General features: G+C 31.0%; 1 protein-coding gene across 1 annotated transcript in view; it reads right to left on the bottom strand.

The window, feature by feature from the left end:
* Positions 1–16,324, bottom strand: part of MS3_00007613 (uncharacterized protein) — a 44,315-nt gene extending 27,991 nt beyond the window's left edge. Inside the window, exons 1-4 of the mRNA XM_051215931.1 lie at positions 16,023–16,324; positions 8,479–9,022; positions 7,083–7,156; positions 3,231–3,305 (exon numbers count right to left, since the gene is read on the bottom strand). Coding sequence (XP_051066475.1) covers positions 3,231–3,305; positions 7,083–7,156; positions 8,479–9,022; positions 16,023–16,074 — 745 coding nt within the window. The 5' untranslated portion in view covers positions 16,075–16,324. The remainder of the gene's footprint in view (positions 1–3,230; positions 3,306–7,082; positions 7,157–8,478; positions 9,023–16,022) is intronic.
* Between the last annotated feature and the right edge of the window lie 5,990 nt (positions 16,325–22,314).

The raw sequence follows: 22,314 nt of genomic DNA, 5'->3' as shown, positions 1-22,314 counted from the left end.
TGTTCTCGTTCACTACAATACTAATTAAGCTATTTTACTGTTTTATAAAAAAAATCGAAATGCTTGGATCGCTAACTATTGTGACGCTCATACCGATTTATATATAGAGAGACACTTATATATCCTATTCACAAATATATGAGTCAATCATATAAGTCAATACACCAATAGTACATAAGCAGGTTAAACTTGAAATGTGTTTTTACGATGAGTAGTTTGTTAAAGCTTATTGAGATATTTAGCTAAGTAAATAGAATATATGAAAGGAGAAATAACTATGAAACAATCTACAAAAGATGCTTCAACAATTTTCAAAATGAGACCATGATCTAATAAGATAATTTTTGCAAAATTATTTGGTGGTCAACAAACTTATTTTCAATAAAATATTTACATTTACATGTATTGTCACGTGGTCTTAATAAATGAATTGAGCTTGACTGTTTATTAAAATTAGTGAAAGTAAAATGGATTATACTTTATATTATGAACAATCTTTACATTCAAGGAAAATCTTCTTGAAGCTAATTATGTAAATATTCTTAAATACTGTCAGTCCATCTAAAGACTTAGTTTTGATACTTTATTACTTAAATAATGTTTCATAGTAAATACAAATTTTCATTTAAAGGTAATCATATAAAAGATTATAGTCTAACTGCATATAAAGTCTTAAAATGATTATCCTAGTATACATAAGAACAAAACATAAATCTTCTATTCAATGATGTTTTTTATTCAATTAATATTCTTGAATTCTCGAATGATTAAGCAGACTTTTGCAACAATAAAACTCTCCTCTGATCAGTTTGTTATCTGTTAAAACTATAAAAATATCAGCATTAAGTTTCCAATGAACAGACTGACTATTTTGAAAATAATTGTAATTGAGACTGTAATTCTTACAAAATGATTCAATAATCTTGTTACATTGTGTTTCTTTCTTATTACTTTTTCTATCCGCTATTCAAACTGTATTAAATTGGGAACTCCCAGTTATTCCTAGTATTATTATTTCAAATGAAAATGAAGAAGGCTGATTAAGACTTTATAGATTATGCAATAATTGTCAGGGTTATTTGATATATTAGCTTAATATAATGTGAACATTTTTATGACACATTAATTTGTTAAGTTTATTTCGTGAGAAATACAAATAAAACTAAATGCATTAGGAGTTAGGACAAGATAAAGATAATGATGGAAAACAATATTGGCCTCATTACTCTAGATGTTAAAATTGAACCGATATTATTAGAATAGATTCAATACAATTTGATGATAAGATATACTGACCAGTAAGTGATAAACGGATATGTCTAGACAATTATTTGTGCTGTGTACAATGTTAGTACATTAATCTTTGTGATTTATTATTTATAACAAATATTATGATTTCTTAATACTCAAGTTCTTGAATATATTTCTGGTTTTATTTCCATATCTCTATGTGTACAACATTACGGGTCAATATTTCAAAGATTTGCCGGAAAACAACAACCACGAAATCCGTTTACCGGTTTTTCTAAGTTAATTATAGACTATAACAATGTATTTGACAAAACGATTATGATATTCTGTAAGCAATGATGGATAGTGAACACATTACGCCGGGAAACGGAAATAGACATGAGAAAAATGAACAAGAATTGGATGGAACTAGAAAAGAAGGCCCAGGACAGAGTGGGTTGGAGAATGCTGGTCGGCGGCCTATGCTCCATTAGGAGTAACAGGCATAAGTAAGTAAAAAGTAAGTAATGATGGATAGTGGCTATCAGTGGAATCCAGGACGCGCGTTTCGTCCCATTTGAGGCTCGTCAGCTGAACGTACCTGCATCCCAGAATCGATGTTCACTCTGGGACTCGGGGACTCTGGGACTCCTGGACTCATTGATAAGTTAATACAAATTATTTGAATTAAATATTAACATTCTTTGTTTATTTAATGTTACTGCACAGATCTTATTCCATGACAGACATTTTTTTAAAACTGACTGGAATTAATATCTTGTTGAATTTTGGTTTTAATTCATTGTGAATTCTTTAAAACTTTTAATAAACTAATATTCAATAAAGTGAACAACTATCATAGAATACTTAAGTCTATATATTATATTACAAATAATAATATTATATGATATCCAACAAACATTGACTGTGTATTGATAGGAGTAAATAAATGCGTATTTCATTAAGTCTATAATCAAAGAATGAAAATCCTTATCATGTTTTCTTCTTCTTCCTCCTCCTCCTCAACAACAACAACAAAAAATGTAATAACCCAGAAATTGTTTTAACGAATTTTTTTCTTTTCTCTTACACTTGTCTAGACTACAAAAAATTTCAAATTATTTTTACAGTTCACCTGACTATTTTTTTTCAAATCAAATAAACATTTTGAAATATCAATGTGTGTGTGTGTGAAATTGAAATGATTGAAATAATTTAAATTGGTCTAACATTTATTTAACCTAAATTGTTTCCCTTCAAAATGATAACAAGTAATTGAAGAAAAATCTGATTGTTCCCCACCTCACCCTCACCTCGAAAAAGAAATATTTTCATCTTTTTATCCAAAAAAATGTTAAGTATATAAATTAATTTTGTGTATAGGGAAAAGCTTTGAATAATGAAAATAAAAAATGTTACACTTTTAGATAATCATAAAAATATACAAACGTAATGTACTGAGATTTAATTACAATGATTAAAGTTAGATTTTGGTACTTATTATTTTTATCTTAATAGTTGAAATCATGAGTCACTCTAAGCTAAAATATCATTGAAGACCTGGAAGCACTGGACGACTGTTTTCTTTTAGTATGGGACTCCTCAGTAGTTTGTATATGGGACTTGAACTCAGGACCTTCGGTCTCACATGCAAATGCTTCGACTCTAAACTACTGAGTTGGAATCCATTGATGTTAATGTTTAACATTATTCAATCAATAAAAAATAATAATAAAAGGTTCGATCTATGAATTGATAATTCGTGTTGGACTTTCATTTCAAAGTGAATTAAAAATGAATAGTAGAGTTTAAATATGAGTTTATACGATTCTTTGAAGTGACAAGTTTTCAATGTAAGATATAGTTAAGGATTAGCACGATACAGATCCAATTTACGTTCGTTAACTTTTATATGATTTTCATTGACAAGTTTAAGTGATTTAAAACAAATGAACTTGATTGAAACGATGGGATACTAGTTATGAGAAATATTTACTTACGTATCCAGAGAATCGAATCAAATTCAGCTCTGTCATCGCATAGTGATTCATCAGGATGTAGACTGACATGTCTACCTAGGTAAAAGAACAACATTCTCGTAAGATCACTAAATGAAAATTAAGGAAATGAAAATTATTTTATTCTTTATATCTTATAAACGGTATTTTGATGTATACGTTCTGGTTGAAGCAACTTACGAATATAATAAATTAAAAATTGTTCCCTAAAATGGTCGAGATATGTAATTGCATTATGAACCTATAAAATTTATTGTTCATATTACATTTAGACCAACAATTCTATCATTGTCGAAACAAGTGGTTAAATTTCTCTTAATTTTCCATTAGCTAGGAGAATCCCCTTGAATTTTCTACAAATTCCTTAGACGTTTACGTACCAATGTGAAAACAAATTATATATTTCTGTGATCAGTCAAACAGCTCTTCTCAGTAAGAATGAAGTTTTAATAAAATTCCTTGACAAATTTAATCAGAGCAAGAAAAACACTATGCAAGTTTATTCAACACTACAGAGTGCCTGAGAAGATAGTCAATATCATACAGAATTTTTAACATGGATTAAACCGCAAAATTGTGCATGGAGGACAATTGACAGAGTCGTTCGAGCTAAAGACTGGTGTCAGGCAAGGTTGCTTACTCTCACTCTTTCTCCTGAGGATCGACTGGACCATGAAGACGTCAACATCTGAGGGGAAACACGGGATACAGTGAACAGCTAGGATGCTGCTGGAAGATCTAGGCATTGCAGATGATCGGGCCCTTCTATCACACACGCAACAAAAAATGCTAGAGAAAACAACCAGCGTAGCAGCAGCCTCATTAGCAGTAGGTCTCAACATACACAAAGGGAAAAGCAAGATTCTCCGATGCAGCACAACGCACACTAATCAAATCACACATGACGGAGAAGCTTTGTGAGATGTAAAAACCATTACATCTTTGGGCAGCATCATTGATGAACATGGTGGATCTGATACAGATGTGAAGGCACGGATCGGTAAAGCAAGAGCAGCATATTTACAACTAAGGGACGTCTGGAACTCAAAACAACCGTCAACCAACACCAAGGTCAGAAGTTCCAATACAAATATCAGGACAGTTCTGCTGTATGAGGCGGGAATTTGGAGAACTATGAAAGCTATCATTCAGAAGATACAAGTGTTTATCAACAATTGTCTACGCAAAATACTTCAGATCCGTTGGCCGGACACTATCAGCAACAACCTACAGTGGAAGAGAACAAACCAGATCCCAGTGGAGGAAGAAATCAGGTAGAAGTGCTGGAAGTGGATAGGACACATAATGAGGAAAGCACCCAACTACGTCACAAGGCAAGCCCTCACATGAAATCTTCTAGGCCGAATGCAAAAAAGAAGATCAAAAAACTTGATATACCGAGAAACGGAGACAGACATGAGAAGAATGAATAGCAATTGGATAGGACTGGAAAGGAATGCCCAGGACAGAGTGTGTTGGAGAATGCTGGTTGGTGGCTTATACTCTATTGTGGGTAACAGGCGTGAAAAAGTATGGAAAACAAGATTTGTAGAACACATTATGAATTCATTCTCTTTCATGCTTCCTTATCATCTGCATAACAACCAAAAATTACAATCATTAATGTAAATATAATGATTAACATATTTTGAACATACTATAGGTTGTGAAGTTAAGATCAATGTTCAAAACGTAAACAATATTATAATAATTCGAACGAATAGGTCTATATAGTGTACAAATTATTATGGTTAAGATCGATGTATATTCATATATTGGGAACATTTATCTGAACTTCACAACCTAATGTATACTAAACATTTATTAACAACCATATTTATATTAATAATTACTACATTAAGTTGTCTCTAACTTATGAGAGATCATGAAATAGAATGAATTCATTTTATGTTCTACAAATCTTGTTGTTCTTGTTCTGTTGAAAAATCTTTATTTCATAGAATAAAGGGCAGATATAAATAAAATTATCAAATTTATCCTTTTAACATAATAAACATATTGTCAATGATGAAACTGTTTACATAATATTAATTTATTACTTCTATATTTTATCTAATGTGTTCAACTATCTAGTATGATAGAAAAGAAAACAATTTCATATACATGTTACGTTATACGAAAACATGGAAACAATGGATTGTTTTTAAATTTTGAAAAAACCATTACAAGAAGCTTCGGTTCAATATATTATATTAATAAAATTTTCTCAGATTATAAGAGATGCAGGTACATCCGGCTGACGAGTCCCAAATAGGTCGAAACGTACGTCCTAGATTCTACTGCTAGGCACTATCCTTCTTGTGAATTAAGGCAATATCGAGACAATACGCACAGTATGCACATATGGCAATAAGAGACTGATCAATTTCAGTCCTAAACATCAATGGAAAGTTTCAAGTAAACAATACCAAGTGAATTCATTATAAGAATTGTTTAGTATACTAGTGACTGTATATTGAGTAATCTTTTTCGTTTAATTGGATAACTTGTGAAGTTTAACTGGACTCACTATGCATCGTTGAATAATATCAAAATGTGGAACATTGGTAATATCAGAGTGAATTAGTTGAAGATGTAAATGTGTTAAATATGATCACATGTCATTGATTCAAAAAGCAGGTACCATCTGAAAAGCCAGAAAGTTCTTAATTTTGTTAATGAATACATCTTAAAGTCCTATCATTCAAAAAGTATGTACAGGAATTTGAAACAACTAGGAAGTAGAACACAAAACAAAGTTGACAGGAGAATCCTGGTTACGAAGGGCAACAGGCCTAAATAAATAACTCTCACTGTTCAAATTTTCATCAAAGTTGATTGAAAAATTTGTGTTTGGTCAATGTAAATAGAAGATAATTTATTATTCTGTTAAAAAATATCGTTTGTTGTAAATTGTAGTTGGAAGACAATTGATTTAAATAGTCGATGTGACTAATAATTAAATTTAGATTACTAGTTATTTATGTTGGTTATGTGTTCTTCCAACAAACATCATTTGTTATGACGAGATATCTACCCGTTATGTGTAATCAATTGTTAGTTTGAAAAATATTTACCATCAACAACGTAAATTAAAACGTTTTGATTACCTCCCAGTTATAGTCATCATTATTTACGGTATTTTTACGTAGTTGTTTATTATTCCATCAATTCTCAAAAGAATTTTTTAATTCATGATACAATGTGAAATCATTAAAATCTTAAAACCTACTTGTATCTTTTTAATAAATATTACACAACCTATCTCACACTGTTTAGATTTTTTCAACTATATCCTCAGTTAAATTTTTGTGAAATTTTGTACAAAATCACCGATAATATTCATTGTTTAATTTTTTCATGGTCACTAGTGGTGATCATATAAAAATTGCTGACGAGTGTCAAGTAGAACGAAAACTGGTTCCAGGGTTTCCTGCTGACTACCTCTAACCCTCATCTTATCTCAACACAGCGCATGCAATGTCAAGTCACTTAGATTGGTGGCCACATTGAAACTTGGCTGATATGATTCGATCTGCACTCAGAAGGACCTGATACACATGACATTGATCACCGCCTAGTGATTAATTAATTGCAAATTGTTATATTTTAGTTTTAATAAATTGGTCAATTGCTCAAGAAAAAATTTACGATATTTAATGAATTTAGAATATTCTGCTTCAATTGTTGTTCTTCTGTTGTTCAACTTCATAATGGATGTATTTATATGATTACTGTATACCTGACTTGAAAATTGATGTCTATATCATATCAGTATTCTTAATAGCCAAATGATAAAAACTTGATGAAAGCATCAAGTATAGAAATACTTACTTTGTAGAATGTTGATAATTTTTATTGGATCATTTTTGTTAAGCAGTTGAAAATACAAACATTGATAAACTGGACTGAAATGTAATTTTGATTTTTGAAAAAAAATAACATTACAGTAAGAATACAATGTGATTTGCATTGTTAACAATAATATCAATCATATTTACAATAAATGATAGAGTTACAAGAATAAGAATTGTTACTTAAGCTAGATCTTCATTCAATACCGTCCATACAAATAGTTGCTAGGAAGGATATCCTAGTTATTTATGAAAACAGTCTAAACACCATAAAGAAATGTCATTACAATAATGTATTATACATTAAGAAGGGGTGCATATCGTGCGATTAATGCTTTCTAACGGATTGTTACATTAAAGAAAGTATTTTAACTCTTAATTTATTCAATTAAACCGTAATAGTATATTATAAGGAGTGGTAGAAAAATAAGCTTAAGCAATTACTAACCGTAGTTTTACATTAATTCATGTACTTTCAGGGCTCTCAGATAAGTAAACTTATAATATTTTCATCTACGTTTAAGAACGACAAAACAAATATGAATAAGTATGATGCCTGAATATATATGAAAACATGTAAGCTACTTGCTGGATGTACGTAAAATATGAGACGAAACATACATGATATATTTGGTACTGCAATAAATATGCTTTCCACATAGATTATTTTAGCATTACATTCATCTGTCTCATTTTAAATTCGCAACAATATGTTATTATTGTAAATATTAGGTAATCCTGTTTATCAAATCCATGAGTAACAACAAGTTTTCATTGCATACTGACACGGTTTTGTCCAATTAAGCACTGCAATGCGTAACTAGATATTTTAACTTACCATATGCAAGAAGTAGTTGATAAAAGTAGATTAAATATTGTTAGGTCTTGAACGAGAATAGAAGATCCTCATTCAAGTTTACTTTCTGATAATCACTTTGGAAAGGGAATGTTTCGAATCGTTATTGATCACATATAACATGATGATGTACTTCTCAAGACTCGATCCGAAGGTATCGAAAAGTCTGAAATGCATATTAGATGGCATTTAGCTTATGTACATTGTCCGTTATCATAATTACATGACTACGCTCTATTGTGATATTTTATTGAAGAAATATCACCATCATAGTAAATTTTGCATTTTGAACTATTTCTCAACGTATCTCCGAATGATCGGAGTATTTTTATAAAACTGCACATGGAATCTTTCTGCTGACGAAAGAACCTGATGAAAAAAGAAGCATTAGTTTCAAAACTGCCAATAAACTCCCAAGACTTATGAAGAACAGTGAAAAAATATGAAATAAATCCAAATCAACCTATTTTTGATCAAATTTTAATGATAAGAATAATACGAAAAGAATTATTAAACTCACCCTGAATTTGTTAGATCTAACTGTACTATAAATTTATAATGTTTACGATAAATAATCTTTTCACATTTAATGCTATAATGTATGAGATGAACAAAAGTGTCATTCGTTTTATCAGATTCTTCATCTGAATCCCATAATACTGTATTACGACTACACCAGTCATCTTCATCAAATGCAATCAAACCATTAAATAGTGGTGACAGTTGAATAAATCTTCTTCCTATTAATAGAGATGATGATGAGGAAGATCCATTCTGTTTAACAGTCAAACGTTGATATGGATGTAAACACAGTTGCTGTACCCACAATAAATCAGTATTTGATGATACAAGCATTTGATTCCATCCTTCGGCGGCAGCGGTTAAATCAAAACCCTGTTTTACAACAAATTTACGTAAGTAATCGTTAAGATTAAATGAAACAGGTGGTAAACGTTGACCATCATGTGTCCACCAAAGTTGATTTGGTTTAAGAACTGAATATTCAGAAAACTGGCATTTTGCTTCATTTAGTTGAATTTTGTGGAAAAGAAAAGTGAAATGCACTGAAGAAAAAAAAATTAAAAAATAATCTACCGTAATATAAGTTATTTAATATCTTTTTGCTAAAATAGCATTTACCTGTGAATAAATTGAACTTTAACTTCAAGAATCCCACAGTTACTAAGAATTTAGTAATTTCAACTTATATACGCCATCCACTGCTATTCCGTCTATTCAAAGGTGAATAAACCAGGTTAGAAACGATTTTCTTTTCAGTCTCTGTAGCGAAGTAAAACAATCAAGTGATCTGATACCAAGTGTTTAGACATCTAACAGAATAGTACATTAATATTTGTTTTTGTGATTCAAACATACATTTGTGGTCCAAAATTCTGTTAATTTTGAGAAATAACTGATAGAATTCTAGCATATATAAGTGACTTACTGAGCGATAATGTACTTTTATTTAGGAATGCTAACACAAATACTAGAAATTATGACTGATGGACTCAATTCTCTAATTGTTCAATAACACTTACATTAAGCCTCACAATATCAGTATTTCCTTTTTGGTTTATGTTGTAAACGTAATCATTTTAAATGTAAGCGATAGCTTAAAGTAATCTTCAGTCAAAAATCATTAAAATCATTCTTTTGATTGATAATTTTCCATGTTGACATTGTCTAGTTAAGTTATGGTTAGTTGAATTTCATATTAATGATAGTAATTTTATCAATTTGTTTAAATAAACTAAAGTATGGTATAAATGAAGCTTTTCAAAATTTGAACATATGATCGCTTTTTGATTGTATTAAGTCGAACATCAGAAAAACAGGTTTATAATTTATTTCAGCCGTCAACATGGAATAATCTAAATATACCATTGGATTGGAATACAAAGGCAGTGACAACGGTAAAAAAACCCGAATAAACAGTTTCTTATCTGTTAGAAGATTTCTAAACAAAACATAATACTTAATTGCTTTATACCACACAATACAGCTTAAATACTGTAAGATATTTTATAATATAAATTAAATTAATCCAAAGTTGTGTAGTGCAGTTCAGTATTCACTGTGTTGCTTGTATTAACAAACAGATTTAATTTAAGTAAACTTAATATCTTTTGTTGGTAGTGATGGATCTACTTTAATAAGTTTGCATTGTTAACTTTTACTGTGACTAATTTATAAAGCATTTTCGAGAACTCTGTAATTACACCATTTAAATACAATAATTTTAAATGTAAAAGAAGAACTTGTTAAGACTATAATTTATGGATGACACTTGAGCGACGCCAATGTGACCCTGATTATGTCCACCTACTGAATAGTGCTAAATGTGGTCTATAAAACAGTTTGAATGATAAGGATTATAATTTACAATTGATGGTCAGGGTTAGGAATTAGTTTTGTGGTTTTCAACACTAACTGATATAAGCTAAAATGCCAAAACGCTATTTTGATAAATGGATGAATGAATCTCGCGCCAAAATCTAAGATCTGTTATTTTAAATCTGATTGGTTCGTTCATAAATTATAGTCTCGTCAAGAAATTCGATACTTGATACAGGCTCTTTTTTATTGGAAATAGATAAGTAGAAGCATTGAGTATAATTCATATAAGGTTTAATTTCATAGTTTTGAATCGAATGACTGTCGAAATTCATTATGCATACTTATATAATTTTATAGCAAAATTACTGTTAATAGTAACAGATGAATTCATATATACTTATTACATACTAGAAAATTGGATTATTAAATGAATTTATTTCAGATGGGTTTTGTGGAGATTGTAGTAATTTCAATGGTTAAGATCATGAGTCAGTTGAAGCTAGACCACCATAGAAAACCTGGAAGCACTGGACGGCCGTTTCGTCCTATTGTGAGGCCCCTCAGCAGTGCGCATCCACGACCTCGCCCCCTGCGAGATTCGAACTCAGTGACTGGCTTCACCAGGTATATCCTGGAGTCCTAATGAGAAGTAGTGACCAGTGAAGTTCAACCAGGTCTGTTGTGAGATAGTAACTCACTGAAGACATTGGTGGATGTGTCGCTCAATTTCGTGGATTAGTTGAAGTTAGACATTAACACCGTTGGATGCCGGCTCAGTGGTCTAGTGGTTAAGTGCTCGCGCGCGAAACCAGTATGTCCCGGGTTCGAATCTCGCAGAGGGCGAGATCGTGGATGCGCGCTGCTGAGGGGCCTCACAATAGGACGAAACGGCCGTCCAGCGCTTCCAGGTTTTCCATGGTGGTCTAGCTTCAACTGACTCATGATCATAACCATTAAGAATTTATTTCATCTCTCTATTTCTTTTTAGTTATTCTGGCCTGTACTATAGTAAAACAGCAACCATTTTTTAGCCATCTATTGTGAGAAGGGTATTTTTGTTGTTGTTGAATTATTCGGAAACACCTTATCAATAACCTTTTGTATATACTTAATTGTAAAACAAGATTATTTATTTATTCAATAACCTAATTTATTTCTAAATTCAATCACATTTGAACTTATTTTTCACCTCATCATTATACAGTTTTAATCAATTCTTAGTGTTAACATAAAATATATCTATTTAATTTCAATGATTTCCGGTCAATTTTACATACACAATATGTAGTTATATTTATTTCATGAAATGTTTTATTTAACTAACTTGGCTCTGTAATTGTTTATTACATAGATAAAGTTAGTTTTGTTTGTTATAATCTTGTCTCTAGAAGCAAATTTCTATTCTTTTCTTATAAATGGGCGTTGCCGGATATAAACAAAAGGGTAATAATCATATATGTATGTATATTATACAAATATATAAATATGCAGCTATATCGTACATTTATGTGAAGGCGTGTGGAAATTAGGTTCATGCATAGTTAAAATGGACTGAAGCACAAATGAGAGTATAAAGTAATGAAAAAAAATAAACCCAAATAGCAAATGAAACCTTCATATCTAAAGATTCATCACAAACTACTCACTAACTAGTTCTTAGTATCTCACGTATAAAAAGACAGTTATTTCAATCTTTAGTTTTTAATAAGTTATACACTCCATCCTTATGAATGACTAAACATCTGTGATTATATGAACTAACTATAGACGAAACAAAATTATTCTGTTACAATGAAATAATTAAAGAAATAATTTATTGATCAAGATCACATACTTTCTCATTAAAACGTATAGTTCTACTGTGGTAGGCCGTCTAATAAATGTATAAAAATTTATAACTATCAATGAGATATTATTGTGAGTTGTTTGAAGCTATATTATTTAACTTGTGGTTCTCGTGAATATAATCAATAGCATCGAAATTTATTTATTTATTTTAACACATTGATATTGGTACAGGGAGGGACCAAATATGTATGCGCCACACAAATCTCATTTGATATGTGCGAGGGCTGTGATACTGCCCGGGTGCCCAGACCGAAGCAGGTGGTTTTCTTAGGGGGCCATACCCGGAGCCTTCGGCCCAAAGGTCTGATCCACAAGGCAATGGAGCAACGTCGGGAGATGCAGTCTGATGGTAGCCGGTGACCAACAATTGGTTCATACGCCATTTGTTCCCGCAGGATCTTGGACCCCGTGTGCACCATTGGTTTAGAATCAGGGTTTTCCAACTCCCCTAGGTGGACTCTTCATGTCCACCAACCCGGTTAAAGCGCCAGACATTCGCTTTTCGTGCTCTCAATTTCGTAAACAACCCTCCCAGCCACGAGAAGATAGTGAGTAGGACTTCCCTAGCAGAGGCTATATACGCGTGGTCATGTGAGAGCATTTCAAAAGGAAGAGCGGACCCTCCTCACTCTTGACCGTACCAGGGCATTTGGGGGCTAGCATCGAAAGCTTATAATAACGAGTTCTCAGCCACTTAAACTTATGCTACCTCCACTATGTTATTAACGAACAAACGGAAAATGAAAAATGACTTCAACCATACATTAGAACTATGTTAGATAAAATAGTCAAAGGTCATTTATGTGGTTAAAATAATCTAAAAGTTTTGAAAAATCTCACACAAGTCATTCCATGAATGTTAGTTTGAAAGTAATTATCTAAGAAAGGAATAATGAAATTATCCGCATTCGATCATACAATAATACATTTTAATATGAAACCACCAGTGTAACATTTAATAAAATTTGTTTTATAGAAACAATGTAAGTAAAAATCTAATTATAATCTTTGAAAAATGGAAAATGAAACATAGAGCGTCAAAAAGTACTTGTCAAACTATTCAAGATGATAATAAATCATTTTCAAGATTAATAAGTTATCTTCATACATAAAGACATGATGTCTAGTTGTGACTGTAAAGTTAATCAGGTATGGATAAATACTAGAACATAAGCATTATTAGTTGAAAACAAATAATGCGTCCCGTTTCGTTTTGCAATTTTATGTATTTCGTTGTGTAATGCATTTTAATTTTTTTTCAAATATTGTGAAAATATAAACAAATAAATACCGTAGTGAATGGTTTTAGGTATTTTACTTTTTAGTCTCTAAGGTAAAATTCAATCATAAATTATTGTTTTTCAAATAAAAATCAAAGCACATACCCCTGACTCTGTAATTAGAGGATTAAGTGTCAAGTATGAATTATGTGTACACAAGTTACTAAATCGTATCTTGCTGCGTTAACCATCAACATTTAAACTTATCAATACCTAACCCGAATTCAGAATGGTATCCTGACTCCCAATATGTACTTTTGACCTTCTTCCTTTACCATATAAAATAATTTGTCATGTGAAGATTAACTATTCAGATCAAAGCTATTATTCCGCCGTCGGTTTATTGCTTTTTATTGTTCATTAGTTTCTAACTGCGCAACGTTTCCTCATTGGTTGACAAGTCATTCAAGGTCGCCAGTATATTATACTTATACCATAAATTTTTAGAAAATCTTTATTATTTAATTCTTAATATTATATATGTATATATGCCAACTGTTTATTCATTGTTTGCTCTGAAATAGTATGTCTATCGAGATAATTTTGCATTTTCAATACAAGCATATTGCTCATATTCCATCAGTTTGATATTATTGGTTTCAGTATACCCAATGGAATTAAAAAAAGTTTGCGTGAAAATAAATCCAGTTAAATGACTTTTGATATTGTTGATAAAGTCCCACCTCAATAATAAAACTTCCTACGTCATGCCGGAATTGTTAGAGTGATGAAGAAAAAAAACCTTGTGATTCATTTTTACAATTTCGTATGTAAACATCATATAACCCAATCACACGTGATAAGAGAAAGTTGGTTGCTAGGTTGTTCATATTAATTGTCATAAAACAACTGTCTAATTCTGTTTGTGGAAGATGATTTTTTCTACGTAGAGATTTCAACATGCCTAACATTGAACTATAGTGAAATGATTTGACTTATAAAGACTTCAAGTGGAAAACAATGTGGTGTTTGTAAAACATCTAATAAAATTATTTGAGAAAGATATTTGAGATTATGCATAACCAGTGTACTTTAGGATATACTACGTTTATTTTGGTAGTAACCGGTAAGATTTAACATGTCAATAAGTGACATGTTCAACATGCTATGTACAAATCAGGTGAAGCATTGAAAAAGTAACCTTGAAGTAGACTCGTATTAATAGACATTGATCATGAATAGACCAAATTTTGTTTCTCTTAGAAACATAATTTGTAAAATAAATGTGCATAATTCTATATTCCTTATAACTAAAAACTTTATTAGAATACCTAAAGAACTATTTGTAATAAAAACAATGGATCCCACTCAGATTTTGTATTTCAGTTTAGCTCAACACCTTTTCAAACCTCTGATGAGTAGATTTTGTAAAATCTTTTTTCAATCAAATCAAATTAATTCACAAATTTTATTTCTTCATTTGAAAGTCTATTTGGCAAATTGATAAATAGTGGCATAATGATCATATTTTTCAAACATCTTTATTTATCAACAAATCTTATACATTATAGACTAGAAATGGCTATAATTTTATCTATCAGAAAGTCAGTAAAATTATGTAACGTTTAACTATTCCGTTTTAGTAGACTTAAATGGCAATATAAATCATTTGTCAGACTATTAAAATATGCTTTTTATGCGTGTTTATCTGCTTTCTGTGTATTAGAAAGAAAGGTAAACTCTAGAAAGAATAACTAGTATTCAAATCATCATTTGCATCAATAGGATGAATAATTCAGATTGAGCAGGAAATATCAATAGTTTAGTACAATTCATTTTTGACACTTGTTCTATTAGGTTGACACTTAATATCTAAGTGAAAACGCAAGTTTCAAAATCTTTTTTGCCTCTCAACATTTAACCATTCATGCACAATTAACGAATATTTATTATTGGTTGAACATTTGACTATACGGTCATAAGAATAAGCTGATGAGAAAAGACGAAGCTATAACTTATGGACGAAACAATCAGATTTACGATAACAGGTCTTGAATTTTCGCGCAATATTAATCGATTCATTTGACTGAATAGAGTTTTGGCATTAGAATTGAAATCGGTTCCTGATGATTAACCTAAATCTAATTCTTAACCCTAACTATCAATTGTAAATATTGATCATAATTCCTCATACTAGTTTATAACCCTCATTCTCAAGGTCACTGGAGGGTCATCCATAAATTGTATTCTCACTTGAGAAAATATTTGCGCTACGCAGTAACTAATTTCCAAAAATTAAAAACATTTTTCTCATCAATGAACTCAAAAATTTATGTGTTATAAGATCGCAATCAATTTTTTAGGGGTTATTAATTACCATCCATGAAAGCTGTTTCGTTTGACATCTTATAACTATAAATAGAGGCTATCAATAGAGAAAGCCAATATTTGTAAACTGATAACTAAATAACATCATTAAATAGATTTTTTTCAGTATAATAAACATATAAGTTATTAGAATGTAGACATTTCAATTGTAATACATCGTTGTTATTTTATTGTCAGTAAATAGTAAACATAATGTTTATAATTAAAGCAACAATGTTAGTGAAAATTGAGTAGATTTGGTTAATCACATATAAAAAAACAAACTTACTGGAATAAACATATATGAAACTAGTCAATGTTGTGTAATGTAATATATTCATAATGAAAATAATCTTTGATATATATTTCTAATATTTCTTATTTAGTCCAAATTGAACTTCATTCTAATCATCAGTATCATATCAAAAACTGATCCATAAGAAATGATTTATTTATAAATTTATTGTCATTAAAATGTTCAATATTTCGTTGACAACTGTTGATTCCTACGTAATTTTTCTAAGAATTTATAGATTCTTTTAAGAAATTCTTTTATGACTAGTTGACATCAAACTTGAAGTAGAAATTTTCAACACATACACTTACAAACACATTTAAGTAATATAGATGAAATAGAGAAAAAGTAAAAAATAAATAAAACTATCTAAATTTATCCAATCAAAAAACTTGTAATTGTTCACTTTTATACACATGTAACAAATAATATAAAAATCAACTATAATAAGGTAGACACACTGTGTATATTTTTTCAAAGTTTGTAGGTTTATAAGAAACCAAAAGAAAAAAAAATTAAGAAAAAGAGAAAAAAACGGAGAAGAAAAGCAAATTAAGTCATTTCTATTTTTAGAATAAATAATAATATTTAGACAAAATTAGTAATAATAATCTGAAACATCAGAATAAAACTGATATACATGAATTGATAAAATAAAATAAAATTGGTCCATTGTACTTGGTTTATTGAGACTTGTCAATAGATAGTTGTTACAATAATTGAAATGATGAGTCAATTGAAGTTGGACCTCCACGGAAAACCTGGAAGCAATGAATGGCTGTTTCGTTATAGTATGGGACTCAACAGTGCGCATCCACGATCCCACTCTTTCTGCGAGATTTGTGGATTGGTTGAAGTTAGACATTAAAACCGTTGCATGCCAGCTCAGTGGTTTAGTGGTAAAGCGCTGATAGGTCCTGGGTTTGAATCTCTCGAGGGACGGGATCGTGGATGCGCAGTGCTGGGGAGTGCCATATTAGGACGAAACGGCCGTCCAGTGCTTCCAAGTTTTCCATAGTGGTCTAGCTTCAATTGACTCACGATTTCAACCTGTGAAATTTCTAAAATCTCCACAAAACCCCTTCTGATGATAACTTTTACTTTAAATAAAACAGTAGTACATATAATGTTACTTTATCTTAATGATTAGCTTAACTGTTCTTATTTTAATAATAATTCTGTTTAATATAATTGGCCTTCTGTTTATATCACAAACCGTTCAGTCTAACAAATAATCTTCGTATACTTGAGTTATATATTTATAAATGATTTCTAGTAAGTAATGTATTTGTATATAGTAGTTTTCTTACGTTTCGTACAAATGTTTCCTTAAGAAATAATAAATATAAAAAGTACTTGACCTATTAAATCTGTTCGTCATGAGGGTCTTAGGCCTCTGACCAGGGATCCCCAACCAACTCTTTCCCAGGCTCGACTTTCTAGTTGTTTTCTATTACGCTTCAATATTTTGATATCTGTTTCTCATTCCCGTCGCAATATGTCTTTTGGTTCGACTCTTACCTTTTGATTTGCGAATTCCAAGTCAGGGCTTGCTTCTCAATGGAGTTTAGCGATTTATGTGATGACCTACCCAACGTCAGAGTCTTTTTTATAATTTCCTCTTCAGTTGGAAGCTGGTTTGTTCTCTTCTGCAGTAGGTTGTTGTTGATGGTATCTTGCTTAGACAATTGTTTATAAATAATTGTACTTTTTCGATGATAGTTGTGGTCGTTCTCCATGTTTCAGCTTCATACAGTAGAACTGTATTAACGATCGTATTGAAGATTGGACCTTGATGTCAGCTGATGGTTGTTTTAATTTCTATACGTTCTTCAAATGTTGGAATCCTGTCCTTGCTTTGTCAATCCTTACTTTCACATTTGCATCAGGTCCTCCTTGTGTATAGATGGTGCTGGCTAGTTACGCAGATCTTTTCACCTCGTCCAGAGCTTCTCCATCAAGTTTAATTGGGTTTATGTTCTTCGTTTTGTACTTCAGAATCTTGGTTTTTCCCATGTGTATGTTGAGGCCTACTGATGTAGAGAATGCTACACTAGTCGTCTTCATCTACATTTGCTGATGTCTTCAGGATCGAAGGTCCAGGTCATCTGCGAAGTCTGAATCTTTTATTTCATTGCAAGCTGTCCATTGTATTCAGCGTGGACGTTTTCATAATTCAGTCGATCACCGGGGAAAAAGAAAGAAGCCTTGTTTGATCTTTATCCACGAATTTCAAGTGTTGTTCGTCATAAGCATTGCATATGATTTTGAAGATCTTCTCAGGTACACCATAGTGCCGAAGAAGATTACCTTATCCCTGTTGTCAAATGCTTTCTCATAATGAAGGACGAAGATTTCTATTCAAATGATTGATGTACAATGGTCTAAAGTATCACGATTTATTCATTTTGTGGTTTACGCTTACGGAAACCAGATGGTTGGTTTCAACGTTGGATGTCTATTGAATCTTTCATCCAGTTCAACAACACTCTGTTGAGGAAATTTCTTGGTATCGATGGTAATGTGATGCCTCTGTACTTGTCACATTTGATCAGATCACCTTTCTTTGGTATCTTGATGAGATATCCTTCTTTCCAGTCCATCAGCACTTGTTCTTTCTTCCAAATCATCCTGAATAGTGTGAATCATGTTTGCAATTACTTCAATGTCTGAGTTTAGTACCTCGGCTGGTGTACTGTCAGGTCATGTTGCTTTCCCACTCTTGATTTGCCTGGTGGCCAACCCAATCTCCTCGATCGTCGGTGAAGTGACATATACGGCAGGTCTGCGTGTGCTGCTCTTATCTCTGGTGGATTTCGCGTCCCTTTCCTACCCTTTTGGCTGCATCACTTAATTCGTAAATGTTTCCTTTTCTTATAACTTAGTTTACTGTCTCTGTCAGGTCTTTTATATATTTCCATTTGTGGCTTCGTTTATTCTGTTCTTATTTATGAGTTATTAATTGCTATCTTGTTATTCTTTATTTCTGCAGACTGTCTACAGGAATCTACTCTTTATTCTGTCTCTTCTTAAGCCTTCATAATGCCACAATCTTCCCTATAACTAATCTTTATCATCTTTTTTTGTATCACCGGTAGGTGTATTGAACCGGATGAGATTCACGTGTTCTCTTCTTATTTTCTTTGAAGAGTGGTTTTAGGTCCCTAGCGTCACAGATTCCGCATCCCATAGGCGATTTTCATGCTTTTTGGATAGCGTCAGAGCTACTCCTTGTGTGTTGAGGGGGTGGGGTCATTTATTTCACAGTAATCAGAATCAATAACAGACATCTTGAAGTCAGTCGTTTTAGTACAGTTGTTATTCAATAGGTTTCGCTAACTCCACACATACATATCCCGAATTCTTCCTGCTGTTTTCATGACCCTTCAGGGCACCTAAATTGTCCAAACCTTCAACATACGTAATATAAACGGTTGCTCTGGTTATCAGGAGGACATCAACCTACTGGCTTTCGAAAACTCTTAAATTTCGTCGTGGAGCTTCTAAGTTATGTCCCTTCTCTAAGGAGGAAAACTTTCAAGTAGAATTGCGAAAAGAACTTGAAGAATATCGACTTAATAGTTACTGAAAAAATGGATGACCAGCTCTTCATTAAGCATTTCAAGAAGTAAAAATTTAGGATTTTATCGAACAAGTGGTTACAGTTAAGATCTTTCAATAAATCAAATACAAATAATTAACAGACATCTATTGTGCCTTGTTATTCAGTGGTTCACCAGACGATATCAATTTGTGATAAATACAACCATGGATATAACGCAAGTATTTTTACCTTAAAAACAAATCTGTCATCAGTTGTCTATACAATTACGAAGAAAATTCTTCACTTTCAGAATAATAAGTGTTTTCTCATTATTACAATGAGTCTGATAAGCGAAACATCCTATGATATCAAATATAGTAGCTTACAAAATGAGTTTTAAATTCGATGGCTGATATTTCAGCACGAATATAAACAATAATGACACTATTTGTTAGATTTTCGTGACTGAGTAACAACAGTAAACCTAATACGTGCATTGTCAAAGAGAAAAATCCAAAGAACTTTGGAAAAGATACATTCTAGAAGCAAAATATTGGTTAATTGACCAAATAACAGATAAGATGTTATCATATATATTAAAAAGTGATTGCTCAACTATTTATAAGGATCGATAACTTTTTTGAAATTATCTCTTTCTGTTCAGTAGTATATGAACTGAGTTACCATGAAAAAAGAAACACCCATTTTTATGTGCTCATAAATGTATTTTTTAAAGTGAACAATATCAAATTTCAAAGGACCATTGAGATAAGGAATTTATCAATATTTCTAATTTGATCTCAATTGTTTAATACAACTGAGAAGTTTGTGAATGCTTCATTTTCCCATGTTATTACAGAGATTACGACTTTTAATGTGCTGAACAAACATTTATTACTTTCATAAATCTTTTTTTTAATTTATTAGAATTCATCAAGACTATCAAGCTTTTTCCTTAACTAAAATATGTTCAGGCATATAAGGCACAAAACTTGCCTGGATTAGGCTATATGAATAAATAACTTGGAAACAGTCTTTGATGGTTTCTGTTCGTGTGTATATTCAACTAAATAATAGTTGATAGAATGAATACAAAAGGAATCAATTCACTTACTGTGTCATTTATGGATAAGATGCAGATCATTAGCATCAATATAACAAAATCAATTACTGAAGAACAACTGACTGTAAATCATGTCGTTCTTGAGAAAACATAAGGTCAAATGGAAATACTTAATTCAGTTTGTATTGTTGATTTGTATCTTCTCATTGGTGTTTAGGGCCGCAATTAATCAGTCTCTTATTGACATATGTGCATCCAGCGCAGATTGCCTCGATATCGCCTTAAGTCGCAATCATTATATGCAAAGTTGGATAGTGAATAACAATGGCATGCGGAGTAAATATCAACTCTGGATGCAAGTACATCCAGTTGATGAATCTCAAATAGGATGAATTATGAATCCTGGATTCCACTGCTTAAAATTTTAATACTGTTTAAAGATAGACAACTATTGCATAGAAGATATGCTTGAACTGTATCAAAGAATGTTTTTATTTATTTAGAACCTACTCTTCCTTAGTCAAACAACTGAAACCTGTTAATGAATGTTACAATTTTTGATTTGTTAAACGTTTTTCATCGTATTTTTTTCTTTATTTCTGCGTCATATCAAATACTTCTTGTACTTTAATTGGCTGCATTTGTTTATTATAACTAACAGTTATTTTTTTACAGGAATAATTACATAACGATTAGGTATGTAAACTTTGAAGCAACATTATTATTTTCAACTTAACATACTGCATAACATGTTATTTAATAACTTTCCAGTCTAAACATTTATCTATAAAATCTCAACGCTTTTTGTTAGTACCAAACAAAACAACAAGTGAATATCCCAATGTTTATATCATAATTTAAAACTATTCAATTCTAAAACGCTCTTTATCTATATTTACTTTTAACTGAGGGAAAAAACATGTAGACCAGTTTCAGTTATTTCCTTTTTTTATATCAGTTATAAAAACTAAAACGTTTCCAGCAAAAAAACATATGTACCTGGATAAATATCTGACTTGATATTGAATTTTTGTGTTTTTTGTAACAGTCAATAAGCATAATAGGAAATTAGATGGATACAAAAGATTCTGAATTTAAATCAATAAATTACGTTTTCAGGGAAAGGAAAAAAACTTTAATTTAAGTATGCTTATATTGAATCTAAGCATAGCAACAAATTAAATTGTTAAAGATTAACCCTAGAAATTAGTTTTTGTTGATTTTACATGATAGAAAATTATTTTGATCATTTAGTTTTAATGTCTTATCTACTAAAACAAAAATGTACATTAAATTTTATATCCTGTTTCATTATAGAATAAACATAATCTATACTCAAACCTACAGTATAGAAATGTTAATATTTAAGTTTTATTTGTGGATGAATATGGTTCCCGTCTTAATTTTATTCTTTACCTAATAGTTCTTGCTCTAAAGTATTTTATTCAATTTATAGCTTAGTGATTGTGACAGTTTGCTGTCTTTTATTGATAGTCTTTCTAAAAAAAATAACTGACTCTTGATTATTGTTTAGTTAAGGTTCATCTTAATTCTTTTCAAATAATTTAAATAACCCATAGTGTCATTGAATAAGTAAAAGAGAATTCAAAGAAGAAAATTTTCTTTTCAACAAATTCATTTACTTAAACTGTACATTCGTATATTGTTGTTATGTGGAA

Source organism: Schistosoma haematobium, chromosome 4 (genome assembly GCF_000699445.3).
Source record: "Schistosoma haematobium chromosome 4, whole genome shotgun sequence".
NCBI lineage: Eukaryota > Metazoa > Platyhelminthes > Trematoda > Strigeidida > Schistosomatidae > Schistosoma > Schistosoma haematobium.
The sequence above is the reverse complement of the archived record's forward strand: the minus strand, read 5'-3'. Positions and strand labels throughout refer to the sequence as shown.